General features: G+C 36.4%; 1 protein-coding gene across 1 annotated transcript in view; it reads right to left on the bottom strand.

The window, feature by feature from the left end:
• The window catches only part of RIT2 (Ras like without CAAX 2), a 174,130-nt gene that overhangs the window by 109,353 nt on the left and 44,282 nt on the right, over window positions 1–20,495 (bottom strand). The window contains exon 2 of the mRNA XM_015652113.3: window positions 14,945–15,001. Within this exon, the coding sequence (XP_015507599.1) occupies window positions 14,945–15,001 (57 nt within the window). The remainder of the gene's footprint in view (window positions 1–14,944; window positions 15,002–20,495) is intronic.

Raw genomic sequence — 20,495 nt, 5'->3', positions numbered from 1 at the left:
CTATCAGCATTTTGCAGACAAGGACCACAAGTCACAGAGGTTGCCTTCCTATAAGCTCTGCACACATGATAAGCAATGGGTGGTTTAGAGGAGCAGGATTGACAGATTTGATTGCCTTGTATTTTGTAAATACCCACGCAGATAGCAGTATCCTTTAAAATAATGCAAGCAGGGATATTAGTACCAGGCTATTAGCTAGGATATTTAAATATTCTGGTTCCATCTCTGTTACATCATTATACAAGGTGCAATTCTTGGGGATGTCCTGTGCAGGGCCAGGAGTGGGACTTGAGCCAACTTGATCCTTGTGGGTCCCTTGCAAGTCAGCTTATTCTGTGATTCTGTGATTTCATCTGCAATTAGGAATACTCCACATTTTTCTTCCCAGATATGCTGTTTTTTTTGTTTCTCAGCATTGAACTATATTTGCCATTTGTCACTGGTTTAGCTTTGTCATGTCTTTTTCAGATCCTTCAGGTTTTGCTCAGTTTCATGTTAACAGCACATGTTGCCTGTTACCAGCCTGTAAAAGTGATGGTAACAGACATTATTCCAAGAGGAAGAATCTTGATGATGGTTTGCAGAAGAGTGAAAAAAATACCTCTGCCTTTCTAAATCCACAGCTAGAAACGCTTCAGTAACCATGTTTTGAACACCTCATCTCTTTCTATGAAAGAGACATAGGTAAGTAATGCAGGTATTACTTCTCTGCTAGCCTATAAAAAACACCTATAGTATAGGCCTTGAGAAAATTAAAATAATCTGAGAAAAAAATGAAGCATTATTCAAGCTAAGTGCTTATCATAAAAGGAGTTCATTCATTTATTCATTATGCATTCAGTTGCATGATAATAAATACAGAAATGTCTATCTCTCTGTTTTCATTTTAGCATTCAAATTGCCATAAACATATTTACAGATTAGATACTGAACCAAAGCTTAGGCCACATATGTCTTCAGAAAATATTCTGTAATGTTTTCAAATGGCCTTAGTAAATTCAGATGCATATCACTGTTGTAGATTCCATCTCTCCCTAGTTTCAATTGAAAACACGTTTCCTTTACTTAGCTTTTGTTCAGTGTCATGACATGCTTTTAACTAACTGCTGTGTTCTTTTTTAGAGGTTTTTGTTCCTTCAGTGGTACATAAATATTATCCCTGAGCTGTCAATGGCACAGGTTCCCCGGAGGGGCTGTGGCTGCCCCATCCCTGGGAGTGTTCAATGCCAGGTTGGACAGGGCTTGGAGAAACCTGGTCCAGTCAAAGGTGTCCCAACCCATGGGAGACACATGGCAGAGTTGGAATGAATGATAGTTGAGGTGCCTTCCAATGAAAATTGTTCTGTGATTCTGCAGTTCATAAATTAGTTCATAATTCCAAGGAGTGAAGATGCAAATAAAAACAATAAAAAACAAAGTAATGATTCTATTATATATGCTTGAAAACAAAAGAACTAAACAACTTGCAGCTGATTTTGTCCTCCTAATGTAAGAACTGCTAATATCTTCACTGGAAAGCAGACGCACAACTAGATTATGTCTAGATACTCAAACAAATCTCTTCATTTAATCCCAATCAATTAAAATTTGTGTCTAAATGCTTAGAGGGGCACAGTGCATAGAATCATAGAATCATGGAATTGTTGAATTGGAAGGGACCTAATATAATCTCATTCCAACTCCTCTGCCATGGGAAGGAACACTTTTCACTAGACTAAAGTTGCTCAAAGCCCTTCCCAACCTGCCCTGGAAAACTTGCAGGGATGGGGAGTTCAAAACCTCTCAGGGCAACCTGTTGAACATCCAGAATTGTTGTAGCAGAATAAAAACTTCAATTCAGGCCCAGTAAGTCCCACACAGCTGGATTATTCATTATTAGTAGTTTTTAACAGCCACCTTCATCATACTCTTGTCTGACTCCTTTACCTCAGGCTTTGGCTGCATCTGTTTCCAGTAATTCACCTAAAAGCTTCCTCAGCCTAATGGGCATTTCTGTTCAGCTCTCACCTCACCACAGTGCTCCTCTCCTAATGCCATTATGTATCTGTCTTAGAACAGCTGCTCTCAAATTAACTTTCTCCCTCTTGTTGGGCTGCCTAATGTTTCAGCTCTGTGCTCTGCAGGGCAGGACTGATAACACTGAGCTGCTGAAGCAGCCTGATGGATTTTAAGCTTTGGGTAAGTACATGCCATCTTTCTTGGTGACCTGAAATGCACCCAGCACCTTTAAAATTGGGAAATGGGCTATTCATTGCACATTCCGTCTTCTATTTTTTTATTTCTTTTTCAGTTTTACCTATAGATGTGTACAAGAACCTCTTCTTGAATGTCAGCTTGCTGTTTCATTACTGTGGTGCCCTTTCATTCTTTGCTGAAAAGCACTGGAAGCAAAAGCAGCTTAATCTCACTTAGTCTATGGTTAAGTACAAAAAAAGAAAAAGAAAAAAAAAACCCAAAAAACAACTAGCATTATCTGTCCTCTAAAATGTTTTGTGTTATCAGAAATCTGAGGGAATTGAACTTGGAGCCAGTTAAATTTAACTTCTCTTCTCCCTTTGGGTTCTCATGGTCACTAAATTTATTAACAAACAGCTTGAAAAAGAGGCAATGACCTGCACAGCTTTCAAAAGGAACTAAAATTAAGAGTGATTGTGCTGAACAATTTTGCATGGGAGAAATTTTCTTCTATATGGAGTAATCAACAAATATACCAAGCACAGTGTACAAGAGAAGATTCAAGGTAAGACACCTATTTTCAGACAAAGGAGGTAAAAACACAAAACCTTGGTAGCCAGCAAGGCAAGCTCAGTGCTACCTTGTCTGGTCTTGCAGCACCTTGCATCCAGTCACATCTCTGTCATCAGGGCCCAAAGTTTATGAATTATAGCAGGACATGTGAGCAGTAAAACACATATAACAGTATATGTGAGTTTATCCAATCCTGAAAAAAATATTAGTTCCGTTAACAGACTGAAAATTAAGCACAAAAAACACCAATGCAAATATCTGTTTCTACAGAAAAAAAATGGGTATTTTTATAATACTATACTATATATTAGCTTTTTATTGTTTGCAACATTTTATTTTCTAGTTATAATAAGTGTTTTCCCCCTCCAAAATATAATTATTATTAATTAAATCAAGATTCTTTTTCACAAGGCCACAGAGTGTTTAAAAGTTATGATCAGGATTGAAATTATTTTAAAATTTACATAACCTAGGTGAAGTCTAGAAAACAATGCACCCTTCTTCCTTCATTTCCCCAAACACTTGGATAGAGGAGATCCTTCCATTCTTACCTACCAACATATTGTGAAACACAGAACTCTTCTGGGTTGAGTCAACTCCTTTAAATGATAAATTTGTGCTGGGATACAACATGGATTTAAATGAAAAACTGACACAGTAGATCTGAATCGTTTGGTCTGGTCAAGCAGCTTTCATTTGTGATGCAAACACTGTAATCAACAAATCCACCATTCATTATTTAAACCTGCAGATATACACATATGTGAATACTAAATTTGTGCTAATTATTGTATAGGACAAAGTTTGTTTCCCAGAAAACTCACTCAGCTCTTCATCAGAACTTGAAGTGCAGTCCTCCAAACAGGGTAAATTTTACTTGCTAAGTGCTCTCCACCCAAGCTGAATAAAGTTATTTCTCTCAGAACTGGTTCTCACAGGGAAATTACAATTTCTCTGCAAAAGCTAGCAATTTTGTAACATAAGGTTAAAGATAACTCAGGCAAACCATTGCACTTGCTGTTAGGAACTGCTTGCAATGTAGATAATGCTACTAATTTTTAATAAAAGCATATCATTACTTTCTCTGCTTCCAGAAAAATTTCATTTCATTCAAAGGTGTACATGAACAAAGTGAACAAAGTACTCCTGTTTAATCAAAACATGATAATTAACAGGAATGCAAGTACCCTTATCTTGGGGAACAAGAAGAGCAGGTAGCAATTTCACTACTCTTTCAAGTCCGTGCTTGTGCTAGGGAGTGGGAGGATCTGACAGCTACGAATTCACTTCTTGTCATTTCAGGGGAAGCAATTAGCAAGTTGGCTACATCTGCATGGTTATAAGCACGGATGGTGCCTTGGATTTAGGAAGGTGTAGATGGCTGCTGGCTTCCATGAAAGAAAGGTTAATGGAAACATTTGTCCTGCGACGACGAATTTTAAGTTGAGCATGATAAATCATCCTCCTCTAGAAAACCGCGGCGCGGGTGTCTCTTTCAATTTCAAAAATAATTTGTGGGATAATTTTGCTAATCACAATACACAGGATATAGGTAAGCAAGTTTTCTCTATTCACAGGCTGCAAATCTCACTTCAGGTCCTTCTAAGTTCACGACCCTAATGGTAATTACAATTACTCAATGAGGGTTGTGACACCCACAGCAGAACCACTGGGCTAAAGCAACAGAGTGAGCTCAGTGTTCACTTCAGCTTCAGACATACAATTCCCAGGGCATTGGACATCCTCAGCTGCCACATAACACGACACTCCACCCCACTTTATCCCCAAGAACCTAGGCTTTCTTTATTGCCTTTCACAGTTAGGAACATTATTCATCCAACTAAAATGAGATGCAGATGTTAGGGTGAGATAATCATACTCTATCAATTTGTACATATTGCTAATTGAAAGCTACAGTATGTGTGTGACTTCACTGTGGATAGCAGTTCTGGGTAAACATATAAATTCCCCTTTTTTGATGTCACCATCCACATGCAGACCTCGCTTGTGGCCAGAATCAGTCAGGATCTAAAGGTTCAGAGCTGAATTCCACAGATCCTATGTAGAGGGGCTCGACCCAGTGAAACCATGCCAGTGAAACTCTACTACAAAAGAGAAGAACCCAAGAAGGAAATACTGCCCCAGTTTTCTTTTCTGGGTTAATATTAGGGTATAATTAGGCCTGAAAGGAGGACCTGAAGAGTTCAGCTCTGAGAATATCCTTTTCTGTCAGCAAAAGAACCATTTAAACTCTTTTTCTACTTCAAACGACTAGGCCGATCAGTCAGAGACTTGGTGGACCCAAACAGGAGGAAGTGAAGATTTTTCAGTGGAATCAAACCAAAACAACCCATTGCTGAATTAAAGGTCTCCTGCCCTGTACAAACCTGCTATGAAGAAAAAAATAGACTGCTTTGTGTAGAACAGACAAAAAAATTTTAATAATGGTTTCTATTCTTTGCTCACTCTTTCTTACATTGAATTTATCATATATTATAAAACAATTTTAATACAAGTATTCCATTATTACAATTATTCTTGTTATTATTATAAAAATATACCACAGAAATGCTTTTGTATTGTCACATTTATAAGAAAAGGCTTTTGTCTTCCTTCCTCAGTTTTAATCTGTCTAATCAGTGCTTAAGAAGAGCAACCACAAGGTCACACTCCGCTACAGTTTTTGGTTATTTTTCTTCTCTCTGTATTTAAAATATAGACAATTAATATCAGGTTTCTAGAAGAAATAGAAGGGTAATATACCATAATATATTATAATATAGTTTGATCCTCCATTGACCCTTTATTCAGTGAAGAAGAGAAGATGGCCAAGGCATGAATATATCTTACTTCCAATACAAAGAAAATTAATGGAGTATGGAAAACAGTAAATATGAACCATTAGAAGCTAAGGGGTATTGGTGCTTTTTTCCATGTGAACTTGAGGCAAGCATCGATCTCTCATGACAGCACACAAGGCAAACACTTTTCTGTCTTCTTCCAGCCATGGTAAGCACTCGTTAAACAGAGATGTTGGAGAAAAAAGAATCACAGAATCATAGTACCCCTCATAGCTGTCCACAAAATGGATTTAACTCTACTGACCACCACTCACCTTCTGCCAGGTAACATAATAAACAGAGTCATTTGTTTGTTTTCTTAATTTCTAAAACAATGGAGAAAGGGAAGTTGTATCACCAGCCAAATGACCAGTTAAGGTAATTCTGATTAAATAAATTGTCCAGCTGAGAATATAAAGAGCCATGAAACCATGAAAGGTCAAAAGACCATTTAACCATTTAACCATTTAACCAGTTTTGCTCATTTGGAGATGGACAATAGCCCAAGGAATCTCACACAGTGGCACAGGTAATTGTCATTGTTATTTTTTTGACAACAGGGATAAACTTGGGAAGGAATTTTGGCTCATGGGCTGGTGTCTGAGAGTGAATACATGAGATGCTTGACTGGGTTTTCACACCTCGCCTGTCCCAGAAATAAAACCATTTCTGTTTTCTTTCTTTCCCATTTATAACCCCATTTCCGTGTATTTGTTTCTACTTTTGACTTTTTGAGCTTTGAGAACTATTTTTTTTTAACCAAAATTATTAAACTCAGTAATAATAGTAGACAGCTATTCCTTCTTGGAGTGGCTTAGTTTTCTTTTGGAATACTATTGAGTCAGCTTGAAAAACTGTGTAGTGAATGCCAGAGAGACAGTAAGGCTGAGAGAAAAAGGCAGAGATGAAGAGGGGGATTTCATCTTTTTCTTCAGAAATGAGTTTTTAGATTTGGCTGATTTCATCTCACAAAACTACAGACTCTTTCAGAGTCTCCAGTGTCTAGTCCTAGCAGGTGATAGCTCATACATCATTTCTTGTCCATGCTTTAGGGTAAAGAATAGCTCCAGGTATTAATAGCTACATAGAGATACTAATATCTATGCATAATAATATATTATAATATTAATAGCTCAAGACAGATAGCTGTGCTCTTGATCTCTGCACTATTTCCTCCTCTGAGACTTCACAGCACGGTGAAGCTGGGGCTCGTAGCTGTAGCTGCTGTCTGGCACTGCTGTGCCTGAGGTGATCCTGCCAGTAGAGATGCTGTGTTCAGTTTTCTCAGAGCATGTGAGATGGACACCACTGCATTGCCAAGGCTAAAGTCTCAAGTCAAAAATCTCTTTGTGGTGCTCTCACCAACATCCAAACTTTGAGGAGGTGTTTGGTGGCTTGAGAGGGGAGATGATGGCTGGGGAATCACTCCTTTAAAAAGACACTGGCTGCATTTGCTTCTCTTGCTATTGTTTGTATCAGAGATGTTACTAAAATAAAATAAGTAGATTAAGCAATGGTTCCCTGCTGTTTGAAAATGTTAATCGAAAAAGAGCTGTCACCTGATGTGAACAGCCCTCAAAATAATTACAAAAGTTGTATTTGTAAGAAAACCTGAATGTTAAACATTAAGCTTATGACCAGGATTTTAGGGATGATTTCCCTTGAGTACAACCAGAAAAATGCAACTTATTGCTTTGGTAATTTCTTGCATGAAGTCTGAAAACAATTTAAAACCAAATGGCAGTCTTATGAAAGCAAAGTTCAAAGAAGGAAAGTTTAACATTAGAGCAGGAGATCATATATCTGAATAACAAAACATGTTTAGAATGGGACCAGACTGTTCCCTTAACAAGAAATATACTGAACTTCTCAACAGAAAAAGTCAAATTTCATCATGATCTTAGGCTTCATCTAAGGCAAACATATCTCAGACTGAAATGTTGAGATTATCCAACTATCATTAATGTGCACCTTAGAGGGGAAATAATGCCTTTGAGAAAGAAATATCTCAAAGAGAAATGGGATTATTTTTGGTTTTCAAGTCAAATTGTTTCCATCGGAGAGAGAAAAATCTGCTGTGATTTCCAGTCTCCCCTCTCTGTCAAACAATTTGTATTTCCTTTCACAGTAGGATGAAATAGTAACACTAAATAGAAAGAGCTTTATTGTCTCCTTGAAATCTAAATTAACTGAGCAGTTTGGGGTATTTTTCCCATTCTTAATTTCTTAATGCTACTCCCTCCTTTTCTATGCATGGCTTATTTTTCTCTTACTGTGGAAGAACCTACACTGCCAGACAATGTTCTCCTTTCCTTTGCCACCTTAGCAAGGATTGTGCACAGCAAGTCTCACTTCATTTTCCTCTATCCAGACAGTCTGAGAGGTATCAAAGTGATTTGTGAAGGTCCTTCTTTTGACAAGCTGTCAGAGAAGGCACCACAACTCATCTTCAGGCATCTAGATTTAGAAACCTACAAAGTGTGTGTCTATGTGCAAGGTAGGTAGCTAAAATCTCCTTGCTCTGAAGTGTGGATGCTATCTAGTTGCTCATGCTGGATTAAACTTGGTGTTTAATATGCTCTAGGGAATATTTTCTGGTTTTCATTCACTGGACTAGAAGGGCTTTGGTGATCCATAGATCCTGTGTCACACCCACAGGGGCACAAGTGTCAGTCACACACAACCTGTGGAAGATCTGCAGCCTTCTGGGTCAGGATCCTGAGCCAGAGCAGGACTGCAGGGTGCAGAATCCTTCACAGGGCACTTCAGGCTGGAAAAGAGTCCTGAGATCACTGAGTCCAGCACTGCCAAGCCCACCACTAACCCATGTCCCAGGGCATTTAAATCCCTCCAGGGATGGGGTGGGGACTGATGACTCCACCACTGCCCTGGCAGCCTGTGCCACTGCTTAATACCCTTCCAGGGAAAAAAAATTTACATTTCATCCAATGTAAACCTTCTCTGGAGCAAGTTGAGGCCGTTTCCTTTTGTCCTGTTGCTGTTCCCTGGCAACAGAGACTGACCCCACTGGCTGTCCTCTCGTGTCAGGGAGCTGTGCAGAGCCAGAAAGCCCCTCCTGAGCCTCCTTTTCTCCAGGCTGAGCCCCCACATCCCCTTTGGTCACTTCTCATCAGACTTGTGCTCCAGACCCTTTCCCATCTCTGTTCCCTTCTCTGGACACTCTCCAGGGGATCTCAAAAGGCTCCCACAAACTGTGATAAAGGAAGTGAGCAAAGAACTGAATCTCCATTTCTAAATCTCCATGAAACTCATGTAATTGGAACCAAGATACATGATTCATGGCATTTTTTGGATGTCTAAATGTGAGTCTTTGAGTAGCCATAATCTCTGCTCTTTTTGATACATATATGTGGTTCTTCTTTCCCTAAATGTCAATTAATGTAAAACTACCACAGTAGGTAAAAATGCTTTACACCAAAACTGATGATTAATCTCTTAATAATGAATATCATACCAACAGATAGCAAAATGAAGAATATAAACACAAGTTTAAGAATATGGTTCAAATGTATGCACCAGTATTCTTGTACATTCTTAATTTCTTCTTTTGAGCAATGATGAATGTGGAAAACAGACACAGGCAGTATTGCTATGTCTACATAAACAGACTGAATAAGCTGGGAGACAGTCCTTGGAGACAAATTGATCACTTTATATTAATTTTTTATCCCATCTCAGATAAGGCTAATAAATATATGGAGAATGATGAATGAAAGGGGAAAAAAAAGAAAACAAACAATTTTGGGGCTCAAATCCAGTTGTGACTTGCTCAGTTCAATCTAAATATTTGGTTTTCTATATGAAAAAGAGAATGAGAATTAATTTAGGGATGATCTACACATGTATTCATGTCTTATATAAGAGCAGAAATGTTCTAGAAACTTTTTGTATGCTAAATAGAAATATCTTAATAGAACTTTTGTGGCAAGATGCCTCACCCCAGATCTGGCAAATATGTCCCACCTTTGTCTTCCTTAATTTTTAATGAGTTTTTATTTCCCTTGTTTTATCCTTTTTCATTATTGTACTTTCAAAACACATATAATCTTCATATCACTGGCCTTTTTTTGGTATGCATTATATAAACCTAGAATATTTCCAGCTACATTTTATATTTTTTTTTTGTCTGAAATTCATCCCCACCCTTCCAACATCTTATTAAAGACAAGTAAATGCATTTTATTTGATGCATTGGTGAATGCACCACTTCGTTAGGAAACCTCATGGAAATTCATGTGCTTAATGCTAGAGTGCTTTCCATCCCACACCCATTTCAATTAGAGTTTGACATTGACACAGCCTTAATGCCCTCAACTGCTCATTTGACACAATCTCATGCAGTGATATCTCACCAAAACAGGAAGCTGCTCTCGCATCTCGTTTGCATTATGTATTCATTTTAAGATTAGTCACATGGATAATGAGCATCTTGGAGCCTGTCCAGTTTGCTGCTCCATGTCGTGCTTCCTTTCCTGACACTCCACTTGCATTAACTCTCCGTGATGTTGCCAAAGACTGTGCAGACTGTAAATTGCTTTTAGCCATTTGTTCCAGAAAATTATCACATCCACTGCCATTTGGAATTTATGCCCATTGTTGACTACAATTAAATATTAAATGTGTGCTAAAATAGTTTCATTTTCACAAAGTGCTAAGCTCTGATTTTTTTCCTACACACAGTCTAATACTAGTTTTACCCTTCCCCTCCCCCTTTACTTAAAAAAGTAGTATGTTTCTGTCTCAAAATTTTAAACTGCAGTACTTGTAGCAAGCCTAAAATATGGCTGAATGTCCATTTAATCTTTAAGTGGCATTAAACTCTAAGTGACAGCATTTAAATTAGCAACACAGGTAGCATTTAACTTTTTAATCAATGTTCAGTATATATTTTAAATTAATACTGACATATATTTCTGTATTTATGTGTATGCACACTTTTATATCTAATGTCTGCAGTTTGAGTTTCTCAAAATCTTACCAGCTTTTCGAAACTAAGAAAATCATTTATCATGAAATAAAATAAAGTCTCCTACATCTGAAGAGAGCATTTATTGTACAAATTTATTTTGACACTTTACATCTATTCCACAATGTACAGGGAATTCATTCCAATAAACTCTTATTGAAATAAAAATGTTCTGTGTACTTGGAAAACCAAACCAAACCAAAAAGCCTTTTCCTTCAAAAAATATATAGTAATCTCCTTTAAGAAAATCTTGCACTTTTGTGACATAACAACATCCATTAAATTCTTCAAAAGCTTTGGTATCCCTTCCATAAATAATAAATAGAAAGAAAAAATATGTAAATAATTCTAAACCTATTTATATAGTCTTTTCAAGATCAAAATTAATACATTTGAAGTATGTGTATGTATAATGTACAAATCTATAAACATATGTATCCCATAATGTAGAAACTTTCTTTTTAGCAAAAGATTCTGTATCACCTCACAGGAGCAGCACCAGCAGTTTTCTATGCTCAAGAAGCCCTGTAATAATTCAGAAATGTCACTGGATAACAGAAGAAAAAGTTGCAAGTACAAAGCCCCATTATATTCTTGTATATTTCTACTGTATTGCTGGAGATATGAGTCATTGCAGGAAAACTCTGATCCATTGGTAAAATAATGGTGAAACACAGTGAGAAGGAACGATGGGGGAAAATCCATGTTCCTGGGGATTCTCACAAAAAAAGGTGAAAAATAACACCCTACATCTTCAAAGCTGAAAGACTATTGCTGCACAACATTGGGGATAAATCCCTAACTCCATGTTTAGAGGGGAGCAGAACTGGGAAGGGGAAGCACATTTGTCAGCCTGTCAAAGCAAAAGGACTCTGCATTCTCTGGTTGGCATCACTAAGCAATTTTCACCATAGCCTCATGTTGTATTTGATTTAAAATAAAAAAAACAGAACAACAACTTATTTCCCCTTAAAGCTCATTGTCTTATCAGTTTATAGATGAAGTATAAAATGCAAAGAAAATAAGGAGGAAAAGAAAAACCCTCTAAGAACCTTTAAAAGGCAGCTGCCATGTGTTTGTTTCTACAGAGAGAAGAGCAGGCCAGGACATAAGATGTGTTCATTATACAAAAAAAAGAAATTCAGAACAATTCTTAGTATTGAAAATTTGATATTTTATGAAATAAAACATGAAACCAAATAACTATCAATTTACTTTTAAGTCAAAGCAAAAAACTACAGTATATTCCTGGTTTCTGGGTTTTTATATGTCCCTAATTGACTATACAAGATGGTTTTGTGGAGCTTTTGTGTTTTGTGACTGAATGTGATTTGGCTCTGTTTTCCAACAAGGTTATCTGCCAGATTACATCAGTTCTATGCTCATGTATTTTGGGAACAATTTATTGTCCCCTATCTTTACCTAGATTACAAAATACTTCACAGGAATCTGCAGAAATGAAAAACAGATGAAATTATTATTCCACTTCTATTGGCATGCAATACTTAAAGTGGACCATGAAAAGTTTAAAATGACAAAGTTATCAACAATTTGCCCTTAAAACTGAAAGTGACAGACTTCTGGGATTTCAGGGACAATGATGCTGTTTACAAGCATTTACCTCTATTTCAGTACCCCCTGCTCATCTATTTGTTTAAGGAGAATTAATTAGAAAAAGCCCCATCAAGTGCAAGGTGGTACAGCACCAATTCTGTCAGCACCACCTCTTTAAATATTAGCTAAATTTGCACAGTTAACATCATGGTCACTGCCACCATAATTTCATACCATGGAAAACAAAGAAAATATAATAAGTAGTGCAAGAACATCACAAAAAAATATTAGGTAGGTATTTATTAGATTCCTATGTACATGTCAAGCAAATGAGACAATCCACTTTGTCTTAATGTTTAGCTGGAAAACTGTAGTCTCAATAGTTTGGTTAACACTGAGAATCTGTGGATTATCATTTAAACATACAATAGAATTTTTTTCTGGACAATATCACCCATTCCACAACCTCCACAGAAATCTCTGTTCCTTAAAAATGTGCAGAGAAATAAAACCACAGGTATGCAGAGCTAGCTATTTCTAAAGAAGTACACAAAGAAAGTGATGCCAGTGTGCCCACAAAATTTCAGGACAGCCCACAGGTTCCATAAACAAAACAAAAATTGCTGAGGAATGGAAGTGGCCTGAAATGTATGGCAGAAGGGAAAGGCAATAAATTGATAACCAGAGAGATCAGGGATCTCAGAGAGAGAAGAAAAACTGTATTTAATTTTCTGCTTCGTCATTCAGCCAGTTTGAATGTAGTTTCATATGTGTCCTGTTTTCTAATTTCTGCATCATCTGCTGCTGGGTTACAGTGAGAAACAAAACTCTGATAACTTTCTTATCACACATTTGTATCTGCCTTCCCATGACTTTTGAGGAATAACCTTTACTCTGGTATCTCCTGACATCACCACAGTCTTGATCCTGGGAGTGCTCATTTTGGATCCCCTTACTCTTTTTAGGGCTGATGATCTAAATAGTAAAAATATCCTTACTGTGGATGTGTAACTAAACATGAGATCAATTTTGTGAGTTGAGACCAGTAGCATAAAACTAGTAAAAACAATCTCAATGGTATAACATTTTTGGTGGGCTGTCATTTGAAAAATATGTAGTCTTTATCATAGGTGTGAAAGCAAGAGGTTCCTTCTACTTTTTTTTTTATTATTACTTTATTTTATGTTAAATTTTAAGGGGTCATACCACATATTTAACCAAGAAGAAACATACATACTTAGCCCAAGATTATTCACTTCTGTTTAATGCATGTTTTGGAGACCAGATAGTAACAAGACCTTTTCAGAATGTCCTCATCATATTTTGAGAAACAGAAGTGCTGAAGAGAAAAAATTTGCAATTTCAGTTCTGTGTGGGTGAGATGGAATTCAATAATTCCTGCTCACTTTTACCCACTCTCCTCTTTTTTGGTGTTGGTTTTCCTCAGTGGAAACACTTCCTCACTCAAGGAGACCTTCATCCTGATCAGGTCCTCTAGGCATTCCTGCAGTATGTACTTAGAATGCATCATAAGCTTCCCTTCTTTTTATGATTATCTATTATTCATATGGTGGTGGTGTCTAGAGACCAATAAATTAAGATTATGACAAGATACAATACAGGGATAAATACTGATGGCAGGTGGAAAGCTAATAATAAAGATGGATGTATGTACATAACTTAATGGTGTCGATAACTAATAATGTTCCTCTTTTCCAATTAGATTTAATGATTTAATTCTTTTTGTTTTCTGAGAACAGAATATGAATTTGCAGCAATTCCACAGTAGTTTTGCCTTTGTTATAGCTTTGTTAATAGCATCCTATTGGTGTTTTGCAATCTTTTTTAACAGTTACAAAATTACTTGTGGCATGAAGAGTTTATACATTTTTTCTTTATTAAAATTATAGCCATTTACAAAGAGTTAAAATCCAGGAAGTGTGGAATACAATAGAAATAATAAATTTAAAAAAAAACCCAAACTGTCACTGTCTGCTCTGTATAGCAATACAGTAATTTTATAGAAGTTAAAGGTGAGTTTGAAATATTTGAAAATTTCAAAGAAAACAAAAAATTTTGGCTGAGAGGAATTGATTTTTTTTTTCCCCCCAAAGGTAATCTTTTTCTTGTTATAATTAAATATTGCACATGGATAATGTGTATAAATTCAAGTTTTAATAAAAGTAATAAAGACACTCTTAAATTAATAAACATGCAGTTCTGACAGTCACTCAGCATTTAAAGTTTATTTCAGATAAAAATGTGTATTTTAATAAAGTGTAAAGTAGATATGTGAAAATTTCTGTGATTACCAAAGTTTATAAAGTCAGTAAACCAAATGAAGTAAGCAGAGTGTGTAATCCCAGAGCAAGTGTTAAATTGAGAAGTCATTTGATGTTCCTAGGGAAGGTCAGCTCAGTCTTTAATACTGAGAAATAACACAAAATAACAGAACTTAAAAAAAAAAACTAGACAAAAGAGCCCCAGTCCAGATTGGAATTTTCACATTCTTTAGTAATTCTGCTTCATATTCTGCAGTTATAAATGCAGGACAATACTTGTTACTTTGCATGAATGGAGCACCCTGTTTTTGAAAGAGATTTCTTTATAAAGAACATCTGTTCAGAGGAATATCAGAGGAAGTACCTATGACTTCTATGACCATGACACAACTCAATTGCCATCACAAAATTAAGGTATAATCTAAAGTTTGCAAATCTTGCTTCTGCCTTTTAGAAGCAGCTTCTCACTGCCTCACAGTCTCACACAGGCAGAGAAACTGAAAGGGGTGAAGGGCAGAAAAACCTGTACTCACCTATGGTTGGGTCATGGTAGTCAGGGAACCGATGACTTATGAACTGCATGGTCATTGCTGCAGAGGAAAAAGAGAGAGGGAAGAAAAAATAATTTTATTACCACCATTAAATAGAAACAGGCAGAAGAACACATGGATAACTCACCCATGCAAGTATCAGCTCAGATTGTGAGCACAAAGTTTTTTATGTCTACTTCTGCAACAATACTTTGGGTCTACATTGATAACTCAGAACCAATAAATGAAGAAAAATATTAATTAAAACTCTTTACTTGCCTTAATTTCTTAATGTTTAAACTTCATTGTATCAGCTCTTGTATTAAAATCTTACATGTTTTTAATAATTGATAAATACTGTTAGTCTGATATTGCATACAGATGAAAATTGCCATGACAAAAGCATAAAACATGATTTACAAGACTGATTCATAAAGGTTTTCACAGTGCTACAAAATGCCACTGACTGGAGTGCCTAATTTGATTTCTGGGATATTTTGGGATACCTAATTCATTAAACTTGATGCAATGAATGAAAGCTTCTCTTAACCACCTAGACATCCTTTCTTCTGAAGAGACTGTTTTATGACTGAATATTAACTGCTTTCAGAAATTTTAGAAAAGTTACATGAGACTTCAGGAAAACTGCATTGTATCATTTGGAACAGGTGGAACAAACTGGAAGTGAAATTCCAATTTATGCAGAAATACGTAAACTTTCATATCCTGTCCAACGTGACATCTGAAGTTCATTGGCCTTACAAAACCATGGAAGGAAACTTGGGTGTTCAGTGACTACAGTAACATCATCAGCAAGAAGAACATGGGAAGTTACATTTTCTTTGTGTTTTTTTTTCTCATAAGTTTGAATTTCAAATAATTTGAAAAATAAATGTATCTCCCAAACAATGACAGTTCTAAATAAAAGCCTTTCAAAAGTTAAATATCTGAATTCTAATTAAATGGAAGGCAGAAAAAGGTCAAACAGAATTTTTAAAATACTGCTTGATTTTTAAACCATTTTCTTTCCATTTATGATTTTTCTGGCATTAAAATTCATCTACAGCTACTATATAGATATTTGTTTAAAAAGTAGCCCACCTGAAACATAATTACATAACACATGAAATCCAACATGAGACTTTGTCTTGAACATCTCAGCTACTTTCAACAACATGCACAACAGAGGTATGAGCAAGATGTGAGACGTTATAAAAACCTGCATATAAATACCTCGACTTTTCAAACAGCATTGTTTTAGTTTAATGCCTGTCCTTCTCATATTTTCAAAAAAATAGAGGCTAGGGAGATAGTTTTATAAAACAATAAAGAGAAGAAGTATTAAACATTTATTAGCATGTTAATAAATTATTTCATCTTTAGTGTAGACAAATATAAATGCTAAGAAGCAGCATTATAAATTCATAGCTACCCAGAGAGGGTAACTGTGTAAGAAAAAGCTCATTCAGTCCATATATATTATAGAGCAATAAATCTAAATATAGTCACACTCATGTCAGCTGTACTACATGTTTTCAGATGCATTACTTTAAAGCACTATGCATGTTTGGGCAGTTTTATTTCCATAGACAGCTATTTTTTTGTAATTGTGACAGATTTTTAGCCACCTCCGTCTGATTGCTGTTAGTGGTTTATGAAGAAAAAATTAGTGCCTGATGTGATCTGCCTAGTTTGCTCTTACAAGATGAGGCAGCTAGCAGAGAAGCTGTTCATATGGTTTATGCCTACACATTTCCAGCTTTCTGAGGCCCTGTACCACAAATTAATTCAATTTCCTTCACTACCTGCTACTTTCTTTTGCCAAGCAATTTTTTTTTTTTTCTTTAAAAAAAATCCCGAACTATTCTGCATCTGATCTCATTCTGTTTCCTTTTGGAGCTATGCCTGCATCACAAAATCTGTAGTTATAATTGAAACCAAAAATTCTCAGAGGACAGGCAGAACTCATGGTAAATGTTTTTCCTCTCGCCTGAGACAGCCATGAGTCAATACATCATTTATATCCTCATCAAATCCACAGGATTCAGGAGGACTGAAATAATTTCAAAGTATCATGTAGTATTAAATATCAAGTTTTCTACTGTGGCGTGCAAAATGGAAGTGTTCCAAAAGATTGTGAGTACAAGGACATGGTTTAGTTGAGGCCTTTGCAGTGCTGAGTTAATGGCTGGAACTTGATCATAGAGATCTTTTCCGATCTGAATGATTCTATGTTTCTATGATTGTATATAAAATGAATCTGGAGAGGTGCAGAATTTGAGAAAAGTGTCAAGAGAAGCACTCAAAGTAGTGAGGTGAGAACACCTCATATTCAGCTCCTTGGCAAAATGATGACTAAGAGCTCCTTTCTTTATACATTTTGTCCTGCAGTTTCTTCCCTGACAGCCCTTTGTCACAGGCTCCTCCTAATCACCAGGGGAAGGAACTTCTTTGGCCTCTTTAGTCACTTCTCACATGGGGATTTAGTCTCCCAGGAACGGGATGCAGAAGGATTTGAGGTACAGTGATCTTTCTGATCACTGAATTACAATGCAAGATAAGGAAAGTGGTGTATAAGTAGTGGGAGTTAGAACCCATCCTCCTCTGTGTGCTCCTTAAGATAAGAATTTGCATTTTCTGCTATACCCAACTTCATATTAATGCAGAAAGTATTTTCAGAGCAGGCATAGCCAGTCACTTCAGCTAAGGGAAAGGAATAAGTATGATTTGTGGCTACAAAAAAGCATACTCCTTATACCAGGGGGATGAAGGACAAAGAAATCTCCAAACAACATCTGATGTGTAACAGTTTTGTTGAGCTCTACCAGGTATTCTACAGACGTGGCTGCTAGATGTGCAGAAATTAGTTCTGAATGATGGTTGAAAGTTAGTGGAGTGCTTCCCAGAGGAAAAGGACCTTCAGTCACCACTGGCATGAAGCCACCTAGCTCAGCTTGAGCCTGGGGAATTAGACCTGCCTATAACCAACCCTATCTGGGCTCCCCAGCAGGACACCTGCCTCAGCTGGAATATGCTTCCACTTCACTGCTACTAACATCAGCTCCAAAGTCATTTTCCAGAGTGAATTAATTTTGAAAGCTAACACAAAAATGGTATTGGTATTTCATGCTGTGTGTTGAAAATATTCTCCTTGGTCCCATAGTTATCCTCATCCATTACTTTTTTTTTTTTTTTCATATAAATTAACACTCACACCTAACAAATTCACTGTTGTTGAATACTTTTGTGACATTTTCCCTTTGGAAAATCCAAATTATGCTAGTTAATACCCCAAACTTTTACAGTTCTATAAATTAGGGACACTTGGCTCTGATTTATGTCACACACAAAGCACAAAATGTGACTTTAAAGCAGGAAGAGAAAATAGAATAAATTGGTAAGACTGCTACTTGAATAAATAAATATATATGTGAAAACAATGTCAGTTAAGAAATGGTTAAAAAAACCAAATCAAACCAAGCAAAACCCTTTTAATCCATAGCAGATATTGTGAAACATTTTGAATTGCAAGTTGTCTGAAAATTTTTAATGAATATTTTATGACACTGTGAAGATCATTTCATTTAAATAGGACATGTACATCACACAGCAGCTATGATAAGTAAAAGGATCATTGTTTCAGATGAATAGCATCCTCTTTATATCCATCTGTGGCTAAGCAAAGGCAGGTTGCCCCAGCTGAGCAAATGTAAGCCTGACATGCATGAGTAACTATGCAACTTTATAGTTCTCCTGTCTTTTAAAACAAGAAAGGGGTTCAGATCTTTCAGATCAAATCCTTCAGATTTATTTTTTTTCCAAACATGCTCATGTTTGGAAAAAAAATAAATGTTCATTAACTATCTAAAAAGCTGTGTATTATACCTATGCTGGCATAAAAATATATATATTTTCTTTGAATAATAAACTTAATCCTCTCTTCTACTTTCCATATAATTCCAAATCCCTCTTAAAATTATTTTATTAACCACTGAGTATAAAATGCCATGCTTAGAAAAAGGCTGAGGTCACAAATTTATTCTGAAGCATCATTTTGACCAGTGCAGAAATTCTAAATTTCATCCAAAGAAAGTAGTAATCTTTAAAATATATATGTGTGAGTGGGCTCACAAGCCAATAGGAAAAAATGTTTTGTTACCCCTACAGCTGTTAGAGCAGATAGAATAGAATCCCACTATGCTTCTAATTTGTTCTAAATTTTATTTTCACCAAAAGCTTTGCAAACAGTCCTTCACCTATTTTTCAAGTTTGGAGAGTACTTTGCAAGCAATATTTACTATGATAATATGATAATAGTGTCCCTAAGGTGAATATCTCATCCCCTGCTTCCCAACCCTTTTTATTCACTCAAGAGCTTCCACATATTCACGCTCTCCTCAGTGATGGTGTGATGGTATAATAAATCTGTTTCCAACAGAATTTTACCCTCATCACAAAATCCTACACTTTAAACACTCTTACAAAATTACTACAGTAGTTGCAGCTCAGAGACCAGTGACTCCATAGGGTTCATTCACATACTAATGATTTATATCCACCCTTCCGGAGGATCTTTAACTTGTGTTTTTTATAAAACCTCATTGAAGTTTCAATGAGACCAGTGTAGAAGATGGGCATTAAAAGAACAGACTATGGTAAAAATCAGTGGATTTGTGGACTAGTTCATGAAGTTCATGAGGAAAGAAAAGAGCATGTAGATATTATTAAAATAGAGAAGGTAGCAAAGAAAATACGGAGTCTAAAAACAAAGGGTGTACCACAGGAGGAGACACTCTCATGGAAAAAGAAGATATAATTATCTTTTTATTTAAAAAATTTAACATGCAACCTTGCCTCTGTCTGTATGTAACATAAAAACATGCTTCCTAAAACATGCTCATTTGACCATACTTGATTTTATCATTTAATAAGGCATTTGCACATTAATAAATATATACGAATTTATTGTATCAAAATTAGACTATTTCAATAGGTAGGCAAGCATTATATTGCTACTATTTTATTTCTGAAATACTAAAGAGTTTGAACAGTTCTGATCTTTCTGGTGATTTCATACCCACATGACCTTAAGAGTCATCTTCTAAAATGTATTGTCTTTTCTAAAGTTCATGTCTGAAGACTGAAATATTTGCTTCTTTTTTGTTATTTTGTTAGGTTGGAAAAATTACAAACGTCACTATAACAATGGATTTTTAGATTGGCATGTCAGATAAATCATCTGCAGTTATTTCTCTGCTCATTGACTCTTGACCAGCTGACATCAACCATGTGAAGTTCTACAAAGGCAAATTCTGGGTTCTGCCCCTGGGATGGGGCAGCCCTGTCTGTACTGACAGACTGGGGAATGAGGTGCTGGACAGCAGGGCCATGGAAAGGAACCTGGGGCTCCTGCTCAGTGGCAAGTTGAACTTGGGTCAGCAGTGCCCTGGCAGCCAGGAGGGACATCCCTGTCCTGGGGGCAGCAGGCACAGCACGGCCAGCCGGGCAAGGGAGGGGATTGTCCCGCTCTGCTCTGGGCTGGGGCGGCCCCACC

Source organism: Parus major, chromosome Z (assembly GCF_001522545.3).
Source record: "Parus major isolate Abel chromosome Z, Parus_major1.1, whole genome shotgun sequence".
Classification (NCBI taxonomy): domain Eukaryota; kingdom Metazoa; phylum Chordata; class Aves; order Passeriformes; family Paridae; genus Parus; species Parus major.
This window is presented reverse-complemented; position numbering and strand designations above follow the sequence as displayed.